Here is a 24,053-nt window from a genome sequence, read left to right on the forward strand (position 1 = left end):
AGCTCCATGCTTTCCATTGCAGCCAAAGATGCCCCTGCAGCTCACTGAACAATGACACATCCAGGCCCGGTGCCACAGCCAAGGTCAAGAAATGGGACCTGCCATTGTGATTGGTACTGCCACTGCCATAAGTATCACCGCCACCTTACTACAGCATTTACCTGTCTTCTTTGGATTACAATTATTTGCAATCTGTCTTGCCCGCTAATAAATTGTGAGTCCTCAGATGGAAACTGTCAGTCATTTTGTTCCTCCCCCATGGTGGGGGAGGAGCCCGGTGCACATGGTAGGCAGCCAGGAAACTTGTGTGAAGCTGAACAGAACTGGGCAGGCCTTGGCAGTTCTGGGACACTTTGGGAAATGGCTCCTTCTACAGGTCTCATTGTTCAGTGATTAGCTTTGGCTCTGTTGATAGACCATGCTGCTTTTGCACTAATATGCCCATGGAGGCGGCTTCTGATATGGCTTCCCACGAAACCTGTTCCTGCTTTTCATGCTCCTGTAGACTCCCCTGCCCTTGAATGTGCGCTGTCCCTAGTGATCGCTTCTAGTGAACAATGATGGGATGTCATTTCTGTGGTTCGATGACAGACAGCTGACTTTCACCTTGCTAGCCCTCTCTCTGGCTCTTCTTGTGTGCTTTTTCTGATGGAGAAAACCAGCGAGGCCCACATGACTTAGGGACTGAGGGAAGCCACTTCCAGCCAACAGCCAGCAAGAAACTGAGGCCATCAGTCCAACTGCCCTCGGGGAACAGAATCCTATCCCAAACCTCATGAATGAGTCTTCAGATGAGACGCAGCCCTTGCCAACACCTTGAATGCAGCCTTGTGAGAGCCTGACACAGAAGACCCAGCTACGCCCTGCCTGGACTCCCAACCCGTAGAAACGGTGAGGTAATAAATGTGCATGGTTTTAATTAAGCCATTAAGTTTTGTAATAAATTGTTCACAGCATTCAATAAGGAATACAGATGCCAACTATGCAGTGTTTTCAGGGAGAAAAGTCTAGTCTCATTATGACCTAAATTGGAAATAAACTATATTTTTGGGATGGCCATTTGGGAATGATGTAAGGGGCTTGGAAGCATTCATAACTGAACATTTAGCGTCACCTTTGTTGTTATAATTGAAAAACTTGCGGTAAGAACTCACAAACTGTATTGTCTTGTTAACTTCCTCACTCGGGGAGGCTTGATTTCTGGCTTTTCCACCGCTGGTTGGGTCGTTTCCACACGTATAGGAATAGGACTTCTAGAGACATACCAAAAAACAGAACAACATGGTTGCTGGAGAAGAGGGGGGCAGGGTGATGGGTGATAAAGGTGACAGGGACTGAGAGATACAAACTTCCCATCATAGAATAAGTCACAGGAATATAATGTACAGCACAGGGAATAGAGTGAATAATATCATAATAACTTTGAACAGTGACAGATGGTTCTAGACTTATCAAGGTGATCACTTCATAAGGTACATAAATGTTAAATCACTTTGTATACTTGAAATTAATATAATATTGAATGTCAACTATAATTTAAAAATAAAGAAATCAGTAAACAGAAACAAAACAGAACAATACTAACAAGAATGTTTATGGCTTTGTTTTGGCTGTAGGGGGGACTTCTTTCTCCATTAATTTATACCTTAATAAAATTAATAGTCAAGACAGCCATTGTTTTCTCCTCTCCTCTCCACTTATTAAATATAATTTTTAAAATGCTATATAGAAAATCCAAAAACCAAAAACGAATCAGGAAAGAAAACATAGCAAGCAGGAACTGAATAAAACTGGGGTATCACATAAAATGTCCCTGCCAAAAAAGCCCCCCTTCAATATCAGGGATTGATTCATAACCAGGTTTTGCTAGTAAAACGAGTAAAGGGAAACCTGCAGATAATCCATTTTTACTTCCAAGTAAGCTTGTAGCTATGTTTAAACACATTCAGAATACATGTATTTAAAGCTAAAGAACCATAAGGTATTTAACATGAAAAATGCATAATCAGAAGATCTTTAAAACTTGCTCTAAAACATTTTAATTCTATGCATATGTGAAAATGTTAAAAAATTAAATTCCACTTTTATATTTCCTCCAGAAAATGTGCCAGATAACCAGTGGGCCCTACTCAAAACAGTAATTTTAAGGAAAAGCTTTCCCACATTTTTGTCGTGGTCATGACTAATTTCATTTAAAAAATCAGAAATTACCTTCTGGGACCAAAGGACATCAAAACAAGTTCAGGTCCTCAGCAAGGGACCTCTGGCAAGTTAACACGTGCCAGAAGTTAACACTTCTTGGCCTCCGTTTTCTCTTCTAGTCAGTGCCTCATATGGTGACAGGCATGTGGCTAGTGCTGAAGCAGTTTGTTAAATAAACACATGAATGGGCAAAGGAGGGATTGGAGTCCATTTATTCTGAGTTTATGATTTCTTCAAGCTGGAAATCCCGAGTCAACTGAATAGAGTCCCTGGAAGAATTCATAGTCTACTAGGGAGCACACAAGTTGGCTTGGGTGGAATGGTTGGCATCTGGAAAGCTTCACGGAGGAGTTTATCCTTAACCAGATGCAGGGAAGACTTCCAAGGTAGGAGACAGAGTGGAGACCTGAAATTACTGATGGGTAAGCCCACGGTGGATGGAGAATACAGGGGAAAAGCAGGGGCCAGGTCATGAGGGACCTCAGGCTGAGCTGTTTACATTGAAGGCAATGGTAGTCACTAAAGGTTCTAGGCAAGGGAGTGGCATGGTCAGACTTGCATTTTAGGAATGCCCTTAGAGCAACAAAGAGGATGCTGGTGAAGGGAGGCCAGCTGCGAGCATCTTAGAAGGCTAGCAGTTGTCATCCAGGATAAGAAAGGGTGAGGGTTTGAGGTAGGCCATAGTTAGGGCCATGAAGAAAAGAGGATAGATGTGGGAGATAATATGCAAGTCAATTTGACAGAACTTGGTGACCAGTTGGATGAGGGCATGAAGTAAGAGAAAGTCAAGGACTCCCAGGTGTCAGGTCTGGATAACAGGTAGGCAAAAATGTGATTAACCAAGATTGGAAAATAGGTGAAGAGATAGTAGGATAGGATGGGAAGAGATGAATTAAGGTTTTGAAAAGTCCAGGAGGCATCTGGGTATGTGTTTCTGGAGTAAGACAAATTTATACCAAGAATACGGACTGGGCATTATAAGGTGACATAGAGAAATATTCGTTTTATTTTTAGCATCAAGTATAAGAATTCCCCCAGGGTGGGTGGTGGTTCTTAGATCCTCTGGGGTGCTTACTGAAACTCTGCTTTCTGTCCCCACTGCTTCCTCCCCATGCAAAGGATCTGAAACGTCTGGAGTAGGATTCAAGAGTTTTTGTTTATAACAAAAGATTGGTGCAATGATCCCTGGACCCATTTTAGGAAATTCTATCATAGGCAGACCTTGCCCGTGTTAGTAGACTACTTGCCAAGGTACCAGTGGGACTGCCACGATCTATAGGTTGTTTCTCAGGCTGAGAAAGGAAGAGTTTCTATTTTCTATGAGATCAGTATAAAAGGTTTTCCTCTGGGTTTGCGCTGGTGGTGGCCTGGAAGCTTTAAAGAACATCGGTGATTGGTTCTTATACTGTCAAGGTCGTCAGTATGAGGAGCATGTCTATGGACCAAAGGAAGAGTGTGAACTGAGCTGGGACAGCGAGCGGAAGTCAGGTCAAACAGGGCCTCTCGTGCTCTGATAAGGAGTCTGGACTCCACCCTGCAAGCAAAGTGGTATCTTCAAAGGATTTTAAGCAGGGGAATGACAAGGTCAGACCTACGCACTTGAGAAGCAACTCAAAGTGATTTCTTTGTTAGTACAACCCACAAGCAGGCTTAAGGCTTATTTTGAGGCTTAAAGGAAGTTGTTTAAGCCAGTCTTCTTCTCTCTCTCCAGGCTCCCATCCTCTCAGTTTTCTTCTTCCTCTCTGATTCTATTAGCAAATGCCCTCATGAGGAATGTTTCGAGGGTAACGTTGATGATACAGACAGTATTGTTTCCCCATTCAAACAAGAAGCAACAGACCTTACATTAGCATCCTGAAGACTGGATTTCTTATTGACATGCACAAACGTTGATTCCTCTTTTCCAACCTGTGAAAGAAAACAGGCAGGTTAGTCAAAATTGAACGTCTTGGCATGCAAAACTGGTTTCACGTCTCCTACATTCAAAGGATTATAGAACTGTGAAGGTGGATCAAGGAGGTAGTTCTTCAAGTACTCAGTCAATAACAAATATTCTCTGGTGTTCATGTAAGTTAACAACAACAACAAAATGTTTTCTGAGTCATCCCCCATCATGGGGATTAACACTTAATCATTCAAAAGCCGTCAATGCTTGCCTTCATGCTTTTATTGAGCACCTGCTATGTGCCAGCTCATGCTTGAATGAGAAAAGGAAGGTGTGGGAAAAGCCAAACCCACCGTTTAATCCCCCACCTCACATTATAGATCAGGAATAATAATCAGCTCTGTGCTCACATAGCACTTATGCTTATAAAGGATTTCAGAATCTGTCCTTTCATGTCAGTGTAATGAGCCTGGGAGGAATTGTGTCATATGATTTTGATAGAAGCCTTGTCCTCCTCCCTCTGGTGAGTTCCACAAAGCATGGTGGGGGAGGAAGGGACACCCACTCAGCCAGCCTGGCCAGCTGAACACACACTGGAAGGCAATGGGACATGCAGCCATCTGCTGCCTTCGTGCCCATCACAACGTACAGAGCTGGCCCTTGCACTGACTCAATTAACAACTGTACACCAGTTAACAACTCTTTGAATTAAAATCTCTATTTACATAACAGGTGTGGTTACTGTCCCTGGCTGGACCCTGACTGACACATATGGCATGTGTGTTTCTTGCATACGGCATGGAGGAAATCCTGTGCTGTGACATCAAAGACGCACCTGTGCTCCACGTACCTGGGCACTCACTCGAGAGGCATTCTCCAACTGGGCTTTCAAAATGTTACACTTCATATGATCGGCCACCGGAGAAGGCAAAAGTGGGGTCTGAAGCGTCTTCTCAGAAACTTTCTTTTCTTCGGCCTGTGACCCATGAAAATACATGCAAGAGAAAAAAGAAAACACGTTCAGTAACCTTTCCCATTAATCATAATTGCAAATAACACATAGACTTAAACATATAGTGACAAGTAGGTCACCAACTCCTTAAATTTGTACCAGTGCTTTTACTATTTGCAAAGAATTCACAAGCACATCCTCTCACTGTTGTGAGAAGTAGGGAGAGGACGCATTAGGGAGCCCATCAGCCAGAAGACGGGGTGAAGGTTCAAAGAGAAGAGGCTCTTCCAGAGTCATACAGCTAGAGCCATGGGCCAAACCATCCAACTCCGAGTTTCCTACACCCCAGTGCAGTGGTATTTCCCTCATAACTGCTACCTCTTACATATAAATACTCAATTCTGTGACTTGTCGGGTCAAAGGAAAGAGTACAAAATATTAATAAGTTGTGATGAAAAATATAATTCTCGATGAGAAATTTGTGTCTAGGTTACCTCATTGTAGAGTGTCTCAGACTTCCATAATTTGATACCACCTTTACTATTTTTGTCACTTCCCATGTATTAACTGAAACACGTACCTGTAATTCACATGCTCCATCTAAGGGGGATACCCTGGGACTACCTATTTTAAGTATGTCCTAAGCAATGATATCTGAAATCATAGGCTTGGTGACTGTTACATGTATTATAATATACATTGTGATAATGACATAACCATTTCAAAAAGCTCAACCATGTATATAACCTGGAATCATCTTAGATGGTACACTCTAGGAAATAATGTCTTATTATTAACCATACCTATTGTGATCATTGCATATCCCAGTGTTAATATGGTGCTTGGCACATAGCAGGTGCTCAATAAATACCTACTGAAGAAGATTAATCATATATATAGTTATTATTAGAAGAGACATGTGTTTAATAGGAAAGATATAAGATCATATGATTGTTAAGTCAATTTAGTGATATCAGGACTTAGTGTAGAATGTTAGCCACAATGTACCAGGGCCAGAGCAAAATGTTCTAAAGGCTTCAAATTCTTCAAGTTGCAAAATTAATCTTATTCACTAATTCAAAAGTCCTATAGAGCACCTTGGTCCACATAGCAGGGGTGTTATGAAAGCCCTAGAGGAAGTATTGGGCAAATGGCGGGTTGACATGATTTAACGAAGAGGGCATAGAATGCAGTGTCTCAGTGGGACCTCCCAATGCAGAGGAACATTTGGCAGAACAAACAGAACTCATCAATTCCTTGTAACAGCAAGATGAGCAGACAGAGACTTGGGTTTGAAATCTCAGCTCTTTCACTTACGAGCACCATAAAACAAAGATAGTGATGATGATAATGATGATAATAAAAAGAAAAATAATGCCAGTAGCCCACATTTACTGAGAGCTTATTATGGGCCAGGCACTGACTAAGCATTGACTCCACTCATTTACCAATCCATGTGGAGGTAGATACTGTCACTATTCCTATTTTATAGATGAGAAAAAGCCAAGCAGAGAGATGGCAAGTCACGTGCCCATGGTCACACAGGAAGTTCGCAGAACAGCCAAGATTCACACCCAGGACTGGGTGACAGCCCTGACCAGTCAGCCGCACTGGTTCCCCTCAGCCTCTCTGAGTCTCACTTTCTTTCTTCATAAGATTATTATAACGGTCAAATGAGACAATAAGATACAAATGGCACTTTCATGTTAGATAAGAAAATATAATTTTAAAATCAGATATGAGGACACTAATGATCCTAAACTATCAAATTGGGAATAAAGAACTCTGACTCATTTGACTGGACTCAGTATCTTAAAAGACTTAACCATTTCCAAAAAAGCAAATAAGTAACTTATTTATTCTGAAAGATGAGCTTTATTGTACAGCTTTAGGATAAGTTGTCATATGTTTGTAAATCCTGTTACATGAAGATAATTGTTCACTACTAGAATGGGTGTGGTGTGTGAAGAGTTAATATTTTAATTAGATTTAATTTTGCAGAATGATATGCTGGGATACAGGAATTAAATTGGTCCTAAAGCCCATTTGAGGTTTTTTTTTGGGGGGGAAGGGGAACAGGACTTTATTGGGGAACAGTGTGTACTTCCAGGACTGTTTTTTCCAAGTCAAGTTGTTGTCCTTTCAGTCTTAGTTGTGGAGGGTGCAGCTCAGCTCCAGGTCCAGTTGCCAGTTGTTAGTTGCAGGGGGCGCAGCCCACCATCCCTTGCGGGAGTCGAACCGGCAACCTTGTGGTTGAGAGGATGAGCTCCAACCAACTGAGCCATCCGGGAGCTCAGCGGCAGCTCAGCTCAAGGTGCTGTGTTCAATCTTAGTTGCAGAGGGCACTGCCCACCATCCCTTGCGGGACTTAAGGAATCAAACTGGCAACCTTGTGGTTGAGAGCCCACTGGCCCATGTGGGAATCGAACCAGCAGCCTTACGGAGTTAGGAGCATGGAGCTCCAACCGCCTGAGCCACCAGGCAGGCCCCCATTTGAGGTTTTTGACAATTGCTTAAGTGGATATAGTAATACTCATTGTAATGACCAAAGACCTACTTTAAAAAACATTGAATGCTACTAAAATAAGAAAAGAATGAGAATTTAGCATTGATTTTCTCCCGGTATTTAATTATTCTAAACTGCTTTTTAGAAATAAAATTCAAGCTGGCTTGTTCCTCTTTGATCTGGACAAAGCAAGAGCTACTGTTCAGCTCTATGAATTGACTCAGGTAGAGGCCTATATAAATTTTGGAAACTTTTAGTATCATTACGTGAACATGTTTGCATAAAAGTCACCTTTAGGGGAGATTGCATCTGGATTACAGTAAGACCACAATTCCAGCCTGGAGAATGGCTGCGAGAGTGCTGTGCTTTCTCTCTTTTGCATGACCACAGTTTGTATTTTACGTTCAATTTGAATTGTGGAAAGATGCTTTATCGTTCAATATGGAAATACAGATTTCAAAACATACACATCAATGACACTTGGGCTTATAGTTGAAAATAGTCCATCTGTTTGGGGATGTCAGTTGAGGATAAAGAAATTATCAGATAAAGTTTTAAATTGTTTATATAATTGTTTTCATATTTGAAATCTGATGAGATTTAAATTCCTGTGATAATTTTGGGTACCACTTTGGAACTGGGCAGTGAAAATGTCTTCTCACCATTATAATTAAGAACAGGAACTTATCCAAACCTTAGAAGAATCAGAGGATTCTCGATCCTTGAGGCTGGAAAGAACCTTAAGAGTCATTGAAGCCACTGGTCCCAATTGTGGCATCGTGATAAGTTGTGAGGTCTGCTGCAAGGAATGTTTTATTCATGATAAAGCAGCATCGTGAGAAGTAATATACTTCGCTTATGTGATAGGAAAAAGTCAAGGATATCTGACATCACTCTAGCCTACTGGCTTACTAATGCATTTCTTTAAGTGAAAGAGAAAAGGGGGCGTTATAGCTTGAGCTCCAGGGAAATGCTTAATAACTCATAGCTGTCTCCGCTTTGCCTTAACCCAGAGCAAGCCATTGATGTTCATGTTCCACCAAATACTCGTGGTGACTACAAATTGCATAGAGCGTGTGCGTGCTCTGATACTAGATGCTATTATATACTATACTTGCTCCCAAAATATGTTTGGATTCTGTCAAACTCTGGGTGAAACCCCTGTTGAAACATTTATTGTGTGTATTGCATTAAAATAGTTGAAAACCAAGAGACAGAGATAGCAGACCAATCCAGGGGCCACATCATGCACAGGGCTGACTCCCCAGCACCTGGTATGGGCCTGCTCAACAAAGGGTTGTTGATTGAATGCATAAGTGCCACCCTGAAGGAGGACGTCTTTCCAGCTGGCCATCAGGGAGGGTAGTCTAGAAGAAAAGTGGATGAGCAGGGCCTTGAAGTTGGGGTCTCATTAGGGATCACAGGGAATTTAGGCTGCCCTGTGGGGGAACAGGGATGCAAGGGAGTGGAAGAAACGACCCCTGAGTGAAGAAGACTATTCATTTGGGGACTTTTAAAATTCAAATATGCGTACGATATTGGTTCTCAACCAGGGGCGATTTTGTCTTTCAGGGGACATTTGGCAACATCTGGAGACAATCTGGTTTTCACAGGTGGATGGGGGTGCTACTGGCATCTAGCAGGTAGAGGTCAGGGATACTGCAAACATCCTATAATGCACAGGACAGCCCCCACAACAAAGAATTACCAGCCCAAAATGTCACTAGTGCTGAAGCTGAGAAAACCTGGTGCAGAAAATGTAGAAACATATTGACATGCAAAGGGTGCTGGACCAGGAGTCAGGGGCCCACGGATTCAGCCCCTGGTGGGTGACCTTGAGAAAGTCATGTTCCCTCCTCTGGTCTCAGATGTTGAGAAGGTTGAACCACATGACAGATTGAATCCAGCACTGGCATTCTACAGTTCTAAGATAAGGCAGCCCATTTGGATTAAGAACAAATCAAGCCAAAAGAAAACTTGGCTTCTGCCCTGCCCCTCGCTCCCTTTTTAAATCATTCCCTTCCTTCCATCAGCAAACAGTGACCGAACATCTACTCCACCAGGCACAGTCAGAAAGAGATAGGAAGGGCTATGGACTAAACTGTGCCCCCCCCACCACCAAAAAAAAAATCATATGACGAAGCCAGACCCCTAGTGTATTTGGAGATGGGGACTTTGGGAAGTAATTAAATTTAGATGGGGAACCTCATGCTGGGATGAGTGGCTTTATAAGAAGAGGAAGAGAGAAAAATCAATCTGGCAAGTGGGGACAAAGCAGGTGACCTTCTGCCAGCCAGGAAGAGAGCCCTTACCAGGGAACCACATCAGCCGGCACCTTCATCTTGGACTTCCCAGCAAGAAATCAATGTTTATTGTTTCAGCCACCTGGTCTTTGGTATTTTGTTATAGCAGCCTGAGCCGACGAATGCAGAAGGGTAAAGATGGAAAGAGGGAAATGAGGACGTGTCCCACATGGGGCTTTATTAGAAGGAGGGAGACACGGCTAAGGTGCAGCTCCAGCCTGTCGTCCTCAGCACTGAGGGCAGTGTCTCATGCGGTCACTGACCAAAAAGAATGTAAGCGAATGTTTGCTCCTAAGAGACATGCTGCGCAGAAACATCGGAAAAGATTGAGTCGGAACCCCTCTAAGACAAAGGCACAGGGCTTAGGAGGCAAGCAGGGTGATAGTCAGAGGTTTGACTTGCGCCCCAGGTGCATGCTCATCACCCGCTTCGGTCCTCGGCACCTTATTTATGTTGATGTGCAGAGCAGGCCAGGGCCCGGCAGCCTTCGCAGTGTCCAGTTCCAGCTTCTTTAGATGGGCAGCGGCCTCGCTGAACAGGGCAGGTGCTCCTGGACTCAGTTCTACAAGGGGCGGGGTGGGGGGGACGAATAAGAAAAGGTTGAAAGGACACAGGGAACATAGGTGGTAAAAGATGCTTGCCAGAAACTGAACCCAGCACCCTTTCCACCTGCCTCCTCCTCCAAATTCAGCTTGAATCTGTTGAGTTTTCGCTAGCTGATGGGGTGTGAGAACACCTGTGGTCAAGGTTTCAAGGCCTAACTCTCCCATATATGAGCTGGGTGGCCTCGGGCAAGTCACTTTACCTCTCTGAATCTCTGAGCCATTTTAAAATGAGTTAAATTACTTACCTTGCAGGGTTGTTGTGAACCTTTAATTAAGCGAGGTCATTCATGCGCACATGCTTTATTAATGGAAAAGTACTGTGCAAATTTGAAAGATTATGCTCAGGCCAACAGGCATATGAACATACCCTTAAAAATCAGGTTATAATTCTAAAATCAAATTCATTGATTTTCATTTCTGTACTACTTTAGTTTGCCGCTCCTTCTACCAGCTAGTATTTACCCATTAAGACACTAAATATTCATTACATGTTAAAAATTGTGCCAAGTATTGTTTGTAACTGACATCTGGTGAGCTGGAATAAAGGGATGAATGAGACAGATGCACGTGTAGATACTCCAAATAAGGTGATAAAAGGCTTATTTAATTGTTATAGGGGCGAGAGGAAAGGCATTCCTAAGTAAGAATCAAAGAGGGGTGTCAGAAAGTTTCACTGACACATTTTAGCTGGTTCCTGAAGGATGTGTAGGAGTTCACGAGGGTGGAGAAAAGCATTCCAGGCAGAGGGAACAGCAGGTGCAAAGAACAGATCTGGGACATAACAGAGTAGTTCCATGTGGCCAGAGCCTAGTGAGGAGTGGGGGGAAAGGCTGAAGGCTTTGGTAGGAGCCACGCTGTGAAGGTTTGTGTGTGGCTAGAAGTGTGGGCTTTATCTTGAGACAGCGAAGAACCATGGAACGGTCTTAAGGCATTTTGTCAGAGCTACCTGGTGAAAGCTCTCACTTTGGCTGCTACATTATGGAGATTGTGCTGGAGGAGGTGCCCTTCAGTTATCCACATACAAAAAAGATGAGCTGTGGCTTTGGGCAAGGGCAGTGTGGACAGTGATGAGGGGACAGAGTTCTGATTCTTCCAATACCAAGTAGAGGATGAGCTCCCATTTCTGGCTCAGCCAACTCAGACTTGTTTTCTGTGGTCTGCAGGTGAAGGTGCAATGGCTCTTCCTTTTCACCAGCTCACTGACTCACAAAATATCAACGCCAGAAGATTCCTTGGCCATCTGTCCATTCCTTGGACACTCTCTACCCCACTTCATAGATGAGAAAATCGAGGACCCAAGAGGGGACTTGGCTCAATAGTGAGAACACACATCAAAGCTTCTTGACTCTTGCCTCTACCTCAGTGTTTTTTTTAAACCCTATGCGACAAAGAATCAGTTCTTCACCCCCACCCCCACCTGTCACAGACCCATTTTTTTGGTAAAATGTAATAAAAATGAATTTCTAGAAAAATAAAATAACATACAAAATCCAAGCCCACATTTTAAAATTAGTTTGGATATAAAATCACTGTCATATTGCTAAAAATGTTTTCATTGCTTACTCTCCATTTCCATAACTTCTCTCACTGGGACCTGTAACAGTGTACACTGGGTCTCCTGCCATCACCTTGCTCTCAGAAGAGGGATGTCAGAAAGGGGATAGAATGGGTTTTCCTGAAATTAGGCAAGTGGAGATTCTAGCCACCTCCTCACGCCGCTTTCTCTTTTCCATTGCTTTGAGCCAGTGCTGAATGCTGTGGAAGCAGAGATCTGCTAAGGACTGAGGTGGAGAGAGGATTGCTACCTTGTAATGAAATCAGAGTCCACTGGTAAACCGTACTCCCTAAATTGCTCCAGTCTAAACGCACAAGGCTCTTGGCTGCTCTTGCCCAGAGCTGGTAACCTAGCACCGTTCCACACTGCACTCAAAGGGTCTGTCTTAAGGATCTCAGAAAGCCAGCCACCATACCCTGCAGCATCCCTCCCCCTCCCCTCTGCCTTGGCCCCTACTCACTTGTAAGGGATTTACCGCTGGAGTTTGGGGACCTCAAAGGCCCCTCCTTGTTCTCCAAGGTCAGTGAGAGGCCATAGGTTGGGTGGTGCTGGTGCTGGTGGTGCTGGTGGTGGTGGTGGTGGTGCCTTCCCGAAGCTTTGGTAGTGAACGGCGTGCCCCCATTCTCCTCGATACCAAAAGGCAGGCGGTCTGAGCTGCTGAGCCCTGGGGAAGGGAGCGGGTAGCTGTGGAGGGTGTCAAAGTCAGGATTTAGAAAAGCAAAGGGCCTTGATATTCCTGTGCATACTTTAAAAGATGTCCTCAAAGCAAGAAAAACCAAGAGAAATCGGTTCAACTAATAGATCTACAAGGTCACTGTAGAGTCGGACAGAACGGCAACATTGCACCCCAAGAAATGGCAGAAAGTGGATATTTGTATACATTAGAGACCTTAAACCTTAAAAAAATTCTTAACTTTGAAATTAAATAATTTCTATTAAAAAAGATGTTCTGTCAATAGAAGGAGAAAATAAAAAGCAATAATAAAAAACAATTTGTTAACCATCGTATGACAAGATCATGATGACAAACTAGAAGTCTTGGAATCACTTTCTGTTCCTTCTCCATCACCCTCCCCATGCAGAAAGCACCTGTTAATGTTATTGATATGACATCTTTTCATTCAAATTGTTTTTTTGTTTGTTTGTTTGTTTTTAACCAATATTGCCTTATTTGAAGCCCATGTCATCTCCTACTTAGACTCTGGAAACAGATTCCTAACAGCCCCCCTGCCTCTACTCTCTCCTTCAGACTATCTCCCACAGAGCAGTAGCCAGACTACTGTTCTGATTATGTTCTGGAACACGGCACCCCTCCCTCCAGGAACTTCCTAGATGCAACATTTCACACTCAATTTCTGGCCCTCTATTGCCTCTCCATGGACCAAGGTTAAGAGCCCTGGATTGCAAGATAAAATCCAAATTCATTTGTGTCACTCTCAGCCCCCCATGATCTCGCCCCATTCTCTTTTCAGCTCATCTCCTGCTACATTCTCTCTATACCCTTACTCCTTCCCATCCTGGTGCCTTTCACCTCTTTCTGCTACCTGGAGTCCTTCCTCATCCCTCAACCCAGCTAAAATACCAAGCTAAAATACCCCTTCCTCCAGGAAGACTTCCAGCCTTTAAGACCCAGATCAAAGGTCTCCTCCTCACACCTTCAGGCAGAGCTCACCCCTCTCTCTGCTCACTCCTGGTGGCCAGATTTCTACTGCATACTCCTTCACTCTTTCTTCAAGGAGCTCCCATTCCAGTGTGGGAAACACTGTGATTCAGTCATTTACAATCACACTAGGACAAGCTGTGAAGGGAGCATAGAGGTAGAGGCAACTAGTTCTCCTTGGGTGAGTGAAGGTGTCTGGCGTCATAAGGAGGATAGCATTTGGGAGAGAGAGTCAAGTTTTGGTGGACAGTATTGAAACAGAATCCTCTTTCTGACAGGAAACTCCATTCCTGTGTTTATATGAGGTTGATATTTCCCCTCAGGGGTGGGCCTGAGACAGAAGCCTGGCCAATCAAAGTTCTCCATCCATCCAGGTAGAATGCTTTGTTCTGGGATATGATCCAATCAGGGACAATCAGAGTTTACTCTAAGTTTTAACACACAGGTTTTTTCTTCCCTTTTAACAGTCTTATTGTGACTTATGTGGGCCATAGCACTTATGCTTTTATCTCTTCTGCATAAAAAAAAAATTTAAATTATACTTTATGACTGTATTTGTACAAAAAGGAATATATGAATACCATATGTTGAACCATTTTCTTTAACTAAAAGTTCATCTTTTTCTTCTAACTTTAAAAGGAATTAAAACATTTTTGTGGGCCCAGTGCACTGCATCTGCTGGGCCTAACATATACATTGGCTCAGACTATAAGGATGACATAAATTGAGACTACTTATGACCACATTCCCTGGACACGAAGAAGTACCTGTGAGAATGAAGCCCATGCACAAAAGGAGACAAGACGAGCAGAGGTTGAAGGTAGGTGGACAGAGAGAAAAATCCCTAATTGTATCATTTGAACCCCTGGTTCCAGCCATGCCTGAAGCTGCTCTACCACGGAACTTTTTCAGTAAATTATTTTGTTATTTATTTATTCATTTATTTTTGCTGATGTAGTTGGGTTTCTTGCATTTATAACTTGCATGCTCTGAACCAGCGGAGGTGTGTTATTTTGTTATTATTTTTTGTTTATTTGTTTTTTGGAATTTCTCTCAAGTGAAAAGGTAGACATAGACATGGCTACCAACGGCCTCAGAAATAGGATGGGCAAAGGAATGGTGGTGCAAAGAGCAGGATGGCTAGAGGACAGGGCGTGAAGCGAAGAAGACACGCTGACACTGGTTAAGAAGGGGTAAGTGTACCTGCTTATCTGGAGGGCAATGAGGCACGGGGAGAAAGGGCTTACGCAAGGGCGTGGCGTGACTGGAGTTACATTTTGTAAAGTCCCTTTTGAGTGCTGGTGGGAGAAGTATTTCAGTCCCTCCATTAGGAGGCTGTGCCAGGGCGGGCCGTGGACTGTCAGTGGATTGTGTGAGGTGAGGAACATGCTGGGGTGTTTCTAAAGTAGTGTGAGCGGAGCTTCCAGGCCTGGTGCTTAGGGCACAGGGGAAGGAGGGCTGGAGGAGGCCTCGGCTGCAGTGCAGGGTACATTCTAGAAGAAACAGCACTGGTTGTCCCCAGTGGTCCCATGAGCTGCATCTCTGATCCACCCTGGCTGCAACCTGGAGACTTTGGTCAGGACAGGCTTACATCGTGTGTGAGTGTGAGTGTGTGTGAGTTTGTAAAAATGTGGCAGAAGGTGTGACTTTGGCTTCTGGGAGTCACAATCCAGCCTCACTCACCTTTCTAACCTGGAACATAACCAAGAATAGCCACTCTCCCTGTGGAGGCAGCACAGGGGGCACTGCATTGTCACTGAAAAGGCCTGGATTCTGACTTAGTTCTGCCTCAACCTGGGGAGGAACATGGGACAGTTACTCTGGACCTGTTTTCTCCCCTGTGACAAGAGGTGGGTCAGGGGATTTCTGGCATCTTCTCTGGATTGCTCACTACACACTTACACGCTGCCTGTATGCAGACTTATACTTATTCATGACATGTCTTAACTTCATAGCAGGGTTCCTGGAGGCAGGAACGGCTTCGATGTAGCCCACAGGAGCACACAAATTCCCCAAACACCTTCCAGAGGAGCCTGTTTGGGGCAAGCTGACTCCTGTTTTACTTTCAGCCCAAGTGGGGACAACTCCATATTCCCAATCAGAACTAAAGCATCAGGCAGATGTTGACGAATATCTCAGGAGAGCTTCCCAATTGATGGGCCTCAGAAAGGCTGCAAGTGGAAACGCTTATTCTCTCAGAACATAAAGCAAATGGACAGAACCAAGAAAACCTGGAGCCTCAAGTAGCCTTGTCTGCTTACCCCCGTGTGCTACCCAAATCCATCCTTTTCTGTGTGTACGAAGGACGAGAAAAAGACAGGAAGCACCGCCTAGACCACGCTCCAGCCAATTAGCCTGGAATTGTGGCTCTGCAACTGGGACTCTCTCAGCAGAATCTATGCAAGTACCACGTTTTTACAACAGATGGTGTCAGCCAGCATCAACTTTATGACTGAACACTAGTGCATTAATCATGTTCTCTAAATACTCACAGAGGAAAAAAACCAAAAGCTAACATTTTTGAGTGCCCAGCACTATGCATCTATTATTTTATTTATTCTTCCAACAACCACTTGAAGAAGGGAGTATTATTATCTTTATTTTACAGATAACAAAACAGGAACAGAGAGACTAATTAACTTTCCCAACATCACACAGCTAGTAAATGGCAGAGCTGGGATTTGAACCCAAGCAACTTGATTCTAGAGCCCTGTGCTCTCTTACATGCTGAGGCAATGTGTTGCCATGTGCACAAAAGAAGCAGTATAATGACATTAAAAGAGTGCCAGTTAGCACTTAGCTCTGCTTTTGCTGCCACTTACTATGTGACCTTAGGTAATTCATTTCACTCTTCTGAGCCCCTGACATTGCATTTTTGGGTAAACGTTTATTATGCATTTATAAGTCAGAACTACAGCTCAATAAAATAAATAATAGTCTAACTAGTATGCTGTACACCTGAAACTAATATAAAATAATATTGAATGTCAACTATAATTAAAAAAAATAGTCACAGGGATATACAGTACAGCATAGGGAATATAGGCAATAATATTCTAAAAACGATGTACAGTGTCAGATGGGTAATAGACTTATTGGGGTTATATTTGTGAGGTATATAAATGTCTAATCACTATGTTGTATGTTGTTTTGTATACCTAAAACTAATAAAAAATAATAATTTGATCTCTGCCATGTCCAACTGAGAGATCGGACAAAGTGCATTTAATCATTATGGTTTCCAGGATACCGGCCACTTGTTTCAGTTTTTGTTTTATTTGGTAGAGACTAAACAGAGTAGGCCATTAGACCAACATATTGCTACAAGTTCTTATTGAATTCAGTGGAAGCATACGATTTGGCAGTACGTAGAAAGCACATTTGAAAAACTGTAGCTTTTCCATAATGGGTTTGAGAAGAAAATTGTGTCAACATCTTAGATCTTACAAATGTTAGGTCTATTAATTAGGGATAATTTCTTCCAGTAACTTAATGGTTTTATTTATTTTTTTGAAAAGCAACTAGAGAGAAAAGATACCCCTACTTCATTTTAATCTTGTCTGAAAAGGTCAACATTTTAAAATGTTGGCGTGGTTTAGATTTCTGTATATGTACTACTAATTGGCAGAAGAAAAATTTCCCAATTTGTATTTATTTGAAGACATTTTCCAAGCAATCAACTTAGAACTAATTCTAGTGTTAGCACAGGTGATGTCTGAATCTGCAGATTGGGAGCTCGTTTTGATTCGTTTATTGGCTACGTGGGGCCAAAGATGTCATCTTCTGCAGCAACAGTTCCCGAAGCCTATTATAGTTCCTGGCTCGGCACAGAAGCAGAACAAATATTTGTTCAGTGAAATGTTGTAGTGCGTTAAATTTTAATTTTCTCTAGGTAATTTATCAAGTGTCTATTCATAAAAGCTTCAATTCACTTTGGTCACTAATTCCCCAGGTTTCCCTAACATTCCATTATAGTCTCTGCAAAACTGCAGAGTAAAATAGTCCACATCTTAAGGAGTGATGAGAGCCTTCAAGGTTGGGTGGTAGCTGAGTCTGTCCTGTGTGAGCCTAGAGTAGGATGTTTGCCTCCATCCTCCATCTTTGAGTCTGAATTTTCCTTTGGCGAAACTGCTTTCAAATGGTGGCAAATAATGGCTGTAAGCAGAAAAGCAGGCCTTGAAAATTTCCTGCCAGAAAATCCATTTTATCCTGATGTGATTTTTGCTAAGTTTGACAGTGGCTTTCTAATTGAGAAGCGCCGAGAAACTGCAAGGAAGGGCTCTATAACTTTGTGGTGAGATCTAGGATTTTCACAATTCCAGATCAATTTCAGGATTTGAGTCCAAAGAGTATTTTCCATGAGTTCATTTTTGCACTGAGGCTCGTGACTAAGAGTTAATTCAATCTCCTTCCTGCCTTAAAAAAATACTGCCATAAATACAGTTGTTTTCCTTTACGGCATTCACTTCTAATTAACCTAACAGTGCTTTCCTTTCTTGGTTTCTTCCCGATTTGATTTTTTTCAGCTTCTTATTTCTGCATTTCAGTGCCCACCCTTTGCCTTAAATGGAGACTTTTTTTTTAAGGTGGGTAACAGCATTAACTTCCCCTAGCCACTGCTTTAAATGCATCACCATACAGTATCATACGAGAGCCCTCAAGGAACAGTAAGACAAAATAATCACTGCCGTGAAAGCACAGGGGCTAGTGTGTAAAATAATGTTTAAAGAGCAAGTTTTGTTTTGTTTTTAACCATCCTTTGCACTTCAAAAGAGCTATGGCAGATTTGGGCATGAACTGTGAGTGTTATTCTTCCACTCTGTAGATACCATTCAACTCACCCAAACTGAAATCATGATTCATTGCAGAAAGAAGTTCATGTTCAATAAATAAAATGCATGCACCGTTAAGGGCAGGTTTTAGACGTTCTAACTGCACAAGATGCCAATGTGAACGGGAGCTGGAGCTCAACACTGGGTATGTGTTTCTGAGGTGATACAGATGGGATTAATCTATTTTGGTTTTGAGAGCTTAAAAATCTCCTCAAATGATCCTCTCTCTGCTCCCCAATTCTTGTAGGTTTTTCAGAAGCTTCTGTTATAAACATCCTCTTAGCCTCTAAAGCCATATACTGGGCCCGATTTTAAGGGCTTGTTTAATTGCCTTTAATATAGATCCAGCATCCATTATTCAGCCATGGAATGATGCTGGTTGAGCCGTTAGTACAGCAATACCTCTTGCTTCTGAGGTCTCAGCTGCAGAAAGTAGATGTTGAAACCATTCCACCATTCAGTAGGGGCTGATTAGGTAGGTTTCTGTGGGTTTCTTATAACATGAGCCTACGGGGATGTTCCTCTAATTATTCTAACCCTTTTTAGTGGATTGCCTAGACTACAGCAGTTTGGGTAAATTCTGCAGCCTTTCCTCCAATAAAACCACTGCTGAGTCTTGGGATGTGGCTGTGATGTTAGATCCAATATATTAGAATTTTAATTGTAACGAAAAGTTAAATTCGTCCTTCCCTCATCAAATGCACTAGGGAAATTTACAATGTCTGAGTGGGTATTTAAGAAGTCTGAGTGGAAAGTTCTCAACAAACTCCCAAACAGGAAAGGAAACATGGATATTAGAAATCAATTCCTTTATCCTATTTTTATGCTGCCCTTATTCCATCTCCAGGGCATGGTATCACGCTGTTACCTGAACTTCTGGAAAGCTGCTTTCAAAAAATGTCTGGTAAATACCAACTCTTCCCCGCTTCCCTGTCTTCACTATTAAAAAAGCTAAGAGGACATGATTAATTTTACTTCATCAGCCCAATCTTTATTAGAGCATCACTCAAGAATGGGGGTTCCAGGCACTTCACAGAAAACAAGTAACAAATGCCCTTCGAAAAGATGAAAACGTATGCAATCTTGCTTACAGAGAAGTGCAATTAACACAGAGATTCTGGGTTTTACCCATCAGACTAACAAAAGTTAAAGTAGTTAGCCAAGACTAGAACTTTGCTTCCTGTGGGCTAGAGGCCCTGTCAAATCGATGAGAGGTGTGTGTGGGGGGTGGGGGTGGCATAATCAGGTACCGTGTTTCCCCAAAAATAAGACCTAGCCAGACCATCAGTTCTAATGCGTCTTTTGGAGCAAAAATTAATATAAGACCCAGTCTTATTTTACTATAATATTAAGACCGGGTCTTATATAACATAATACCCGGTCTTAATAAGAGCAGGTATACTATACTATAATATAATCTTATATTAATTTTTGCTCCAAAAAACACATTAGAGCTGATTGTCCGGCTAGGTCTTATTTTCGGGGAAACATGGTAGAACGTCTTTGGAGGGAAATTTCATCTAACATTGTCCAAATTAAATATGCACATACCTTTTGACCTAGAGTCTCTACTTGTAGGGAATTTATTCTACATATTGATTTTTTTTCAAGTGCATAAAATAGAATACAAGGACCGCAGCAAAATTGTAATTCTAGAGATTTGAGGCAGCCTAAATGTCCATCAATATTGACTGGTTAAATAAATATATGTGCTTATTTACACACAGAATAGCTCTAGACTGACAAGAAAGGCTAACAATGTTTGCCTCCGGGAAGAACTAGGGAACCAGGGAATAAGAGGGTGAAAAGGCAAAGGAACTTTGAGATATTTTTATTTGAATTTTAGCACTGTCTGGGTTACCTACTATAAAAAGCAAAAAAAGCACAGCGGTTCCCTTTGTTACTTTCTACTTAGTCTCCAAATTGTTAAAAGTTTCCTCCACTTTGTGAAAAATGAAATCTCAGGTTGGGGAGAGGTGGGAACTGAGCAGACACTGCTTCAATTCTCCAAACTTTTGAGTCCCAATTGTACCCGCAGAATGGATTCTCAGTGGTCTCACCTCTGTGCCAATTCTGCCATTTGCAGATGGGAAAGCATTGTGCACATTCCTCTTGGACAATTATTTCCAAGTATTCTCAGACAGAAATATCATTTCTATTTCTTTTTATCCCCTCTCAAAAGATCCCCATGGTGTTTCTGCTTTTAGCTTGTTAAGAGTTTCAGAGATCTGTTTTTATATATTGTGTTAACCCTCTTCCATCTGACCTTTCCTTTAAAACCAAAGCACCTCTTTCCATTGCTAAACGTAGACCACACATCTTAACCTATCAACCTATGAGATATACCATTCCTTGAGCTAACCTTGGAATCTCCTTGCCCTATTTCTCACCACGTGGACTGCTAAGGCCTTAAATCTCAAAAACCACTAAAAACTACTATCAGTTATCATCAAACATTGTGCAAAGTACCTTGCATACATATCATTTAATTCTCCTCAACAGAGAAATATTGTTAAATTCCATTTGGAGATGAGGAAAATGAGGCAAAGAGAAGAAACTGGCCAAGGGTCACATGGCAAATGAGTGGCAAAATTGGGATTTAAACCATGTGAGATTCCCAAGCGTCCACATTTCACTTCGTCAGAGAACTACAGGGCTTGTGCCCCAACCAAACCAGCACTGGATTCAGCAATTCTTTCACCAGCTTGCAACGTTCTGCCATTTTGCCTCTGCAAACTTCCACCTGTTTTCCCACACAGGCTCTAATCTTGGCCTGGGTTATTAGACTGATGTGGGCCCACACCCCATCCCTCCCCAATGGTTGGAATTCACTAGCCCTTTGCTTCTGAAGAACAGAAAAAGGACATGGACTTGGTTTGATAGGCTTGGGGGGAAGTGGTTATGATGCAATTAAAGCCATATACAGAACCACCAGAACCCTCCCATTTTTCTCTGCTTCACCATGAGCCTGAGAACGGACAAAACTATGCTGTGCAGACAGGTCTAGCTGCTTATTATGATGTATCCATCCATTTACAGTTTAACATCACACTTACTTAAAAAAAAAATGTTGACCTCTACTTAGGGTTAAAATTAAGCCATTAAACAAAGGTATAAACACAACCAGATAGGAAACCGTGCTTTTCTAAAGGGAGGTCCTCCAATTTCCCACTTCAGACTCTCTTGGGGTGACTGTTAAAACAAAGGTTCTTAGGTCTCACACCTGACCACTTAAATAGAGCCTAACAATCTCCATTTTTAATAAGCTAGCCAAGCGATTTTTTTGGTTCCCTAATTTGGGGGAAATAGACATATTTGCAGAATTATTAAAGATTTCTTCTTTAGCTGAGTGCCAATTTCATGTTTGTTTCACCTTTTAGATACCCCTGGGGCTTAAAGTGTGCTACCTTTCATGTACAAAGGGTCTCTCTTTAACAGCAGTTTGCTTTTTCTCTATTTCTGTCTTGCCTTGTATTTGACTTCTGTACGAAATGGCAGAAGCCAATCATCCTAGGCCTATGAAGGGTATTTATCTGGTCCTTTTGGAAGATTCGGCCAGTCAGGAAATTAACTTAGAGCCAAGTTTGGGAACTATCGATCCAAAGGGATTCATATGGCTGCTCAGGGAGATCTCTGATGAGCTCAGATCTTAAAGGACTAGTTAAGAGCTGGAAAGTCAAGGGCAACAAAAACGACCTATCATTAGCTGTGTTCAGAGCAGGACCCAGGAGGCTGGAGTCATTGACCTGGAAGGATGGTGCAATATTAACAGGCAGGAAAAACAAGGACTCCCGCCCTGTCCTTATTCCTTCATCTTCATGAGCACCATTTTTCGTTGAAATGGTAGGCCAAGAAACGAAACAGGCAAGAGGATTTTGAAGGCCAAGGTAATTACCTGGCATGATTTCAAGACTTCTAGTTCGCATGGATTATATCCATCTGATGTCACACTTGTAGATATTCTGAAGGATCACAGAAAAACAATGGATGATGCAAGACTAGTAAGTACCCAAGTTTCAAATATGCAAAAAGCTAATTCCATTAGTGATGGAATACTGAGGTTAGTTTAGCTGGTAGGTAATACTCCAGGAAAAAAAATGACTAGTTTGTGAGCTCTCCAGAAGGAAGCAATGGATCATCTCAAAGAGTTTCACTAAGAAAATAATGTTCAATCTCTGCTCCTTTGAAAAGGGGGCTGTTGGTGAATACCTGCGTGGACAGGGTTACCAGACCGCTGGGGAGGGTGGTGAGGTGGAAAGCATTCTTAGACATCTGGGTAGGGGGCTCAGGAGGAGAGTAATGGGGTTATTAGCTCACCGGTGAGGGTGATGAGTTACTAGACTACTGGTGTGCAGAGGTTACAGACTAGACTGGTAGTGGTGGTGGTAGGTGTCTTTCTAGTTACTAACTAGATTTCAGTGTAGTGAACTCTTCATCATCTAATAATAGTCTTGTGCAGACGTGGATTGACAGGATCCCACATGACAGAAAGACTAGCAGTGAGAGGCATTAGAGCACAGGGATGGAGGACACAGGCTTTGGAGTCAGAAATCTGCCTTACCACCTACCGGCTGTGTGGCCATATCCAAGCTGCTCAGTTAAACCCTAAGCCTGAGCCACCTACCTCACAGAGTGGTCAGGAAGATCAGGTGAAGTGACATGTGTAGATCACAAAGGACACGTGTGGTTATTTGTCCCCATATAATGCTGTGGGTCTATATCAATCTATCAGGGTTTCCAGTATCCCACGGGCAGACTGTTCTCTGGGTGGTAGTAACACTCAACATTATACCAAAGCCTCAGATGAGAACCCTGAATAATAGACACAATGAATAATATTCAGATGATGAAGATGAAGCCAGAACACATGTAGTGGCCAATGTCCTACTCCAAGTGCGATGCCCCAGACTGGACATGATTGTTCAGATACCTTTGGACCAGCTCAGAGATGATACATGAACTGTCTGTTATCTGGTTTGATGTTTCCTTTAGAATGAGTGTAGAATAACTCATTTGCGGAACAGACATTCATTGAGCACCTGCTATCCATCAGACACCAGGGAACAAAGGTGCGTACGACACAAAGCTCATACTTAGGAGTGTACAGCCTCTAGGATGAGACGAAGAGGCAGTTTTAATACAAAGTAGTGAGTGCACCATTGGTATATGTATGGGGGATGAGGGGTCGTGGAAGAGAGCACAGAAAGTAACCCAATTTGCAGCTGTGGGAGCGGTCAGTGTCCCTGGGAGAAGCCTGAGTGTGAGTGGAGGCTTAAGGGACGAGCAGGGGTTGGGCACAGGCATGGGAGTGACGGCATCCTTGGCAGAAGGAATAGTATTTGCAAAGGCACAGATGGGAGTAACAGCAGGGTATGGTGAACGTCAGGAACTACAAGCAGTGTGGTGTTGTAGGAGTTTAAACAGGAGGGTGAGAAATGGGAAAATATGCTAGCTAGGGCAACGAGACGGAAGCGGGAGGCGGGGATCCCACAGACAAGGCCTTGGACTTGGTCCTGGGGGTGATGGGAGAACCTGGCAGAGCTCAAGCATCAG

General features: G+C 42.7%; 1 protein-coding gene across 6 annotated transcripts in view; it reads right to left on the minus strand.

Moving 5' to 3' along the window:
* Positions 1 to 24,053, minus strand: part of EPB41L4B (erythrocyte membrane protein band 4.1 like 4B) — a 117,036-nt gene that overhangs the window by 23,417 nt on the left and 69,566 nt on the right. For all 6 annotated transcript variants that reach the window (XM_074330804.1, XM_074330803.1, XM_074330802.1 and 3 more), the window contains 5 exons: positions 12,469 to 12,692; positions 10,292 to 10,410; positions 4,938 to 5,063; positions 4,043 to 4,110; positions 1,155 to 1,253 (listed from right to left, as the gene is read on the minus strand). In XM_074330804.1, coding sequence (XP_074186905.1) covers positions 1,155 to 1,253; positions 4,043 to 4,110; positions 4,938 to 5,063; positions 10,292 to 10,410; positions 12,469 to 12,692 — 636 coding nt within the window. The remainder of the gene's footprint in view (positions 1 to 1,154; positions 1,254 to 4,042; positions 4,111 to 4,937; positions 5,064 to 10,291; positions 10,411 to 12,468; positions 12,693 to 24,053) is intronic.

The sequence above is a fragment of the Rhinolophus sinicus genome, linkage group LG04, assembly GCF_036562045.2.
Source record: "Rhinolophus sinicus isolate RSC01 linkage group LG04, ASM3656204v1, whole genome shotgun sequence".
Taxonomy (NCBI): Eukaryota; Metazoa; Chordata; class Mammalia; order Chiroptera; family Rhinolophidae; genus Rhinolophus; species Rhinolophus sinicus.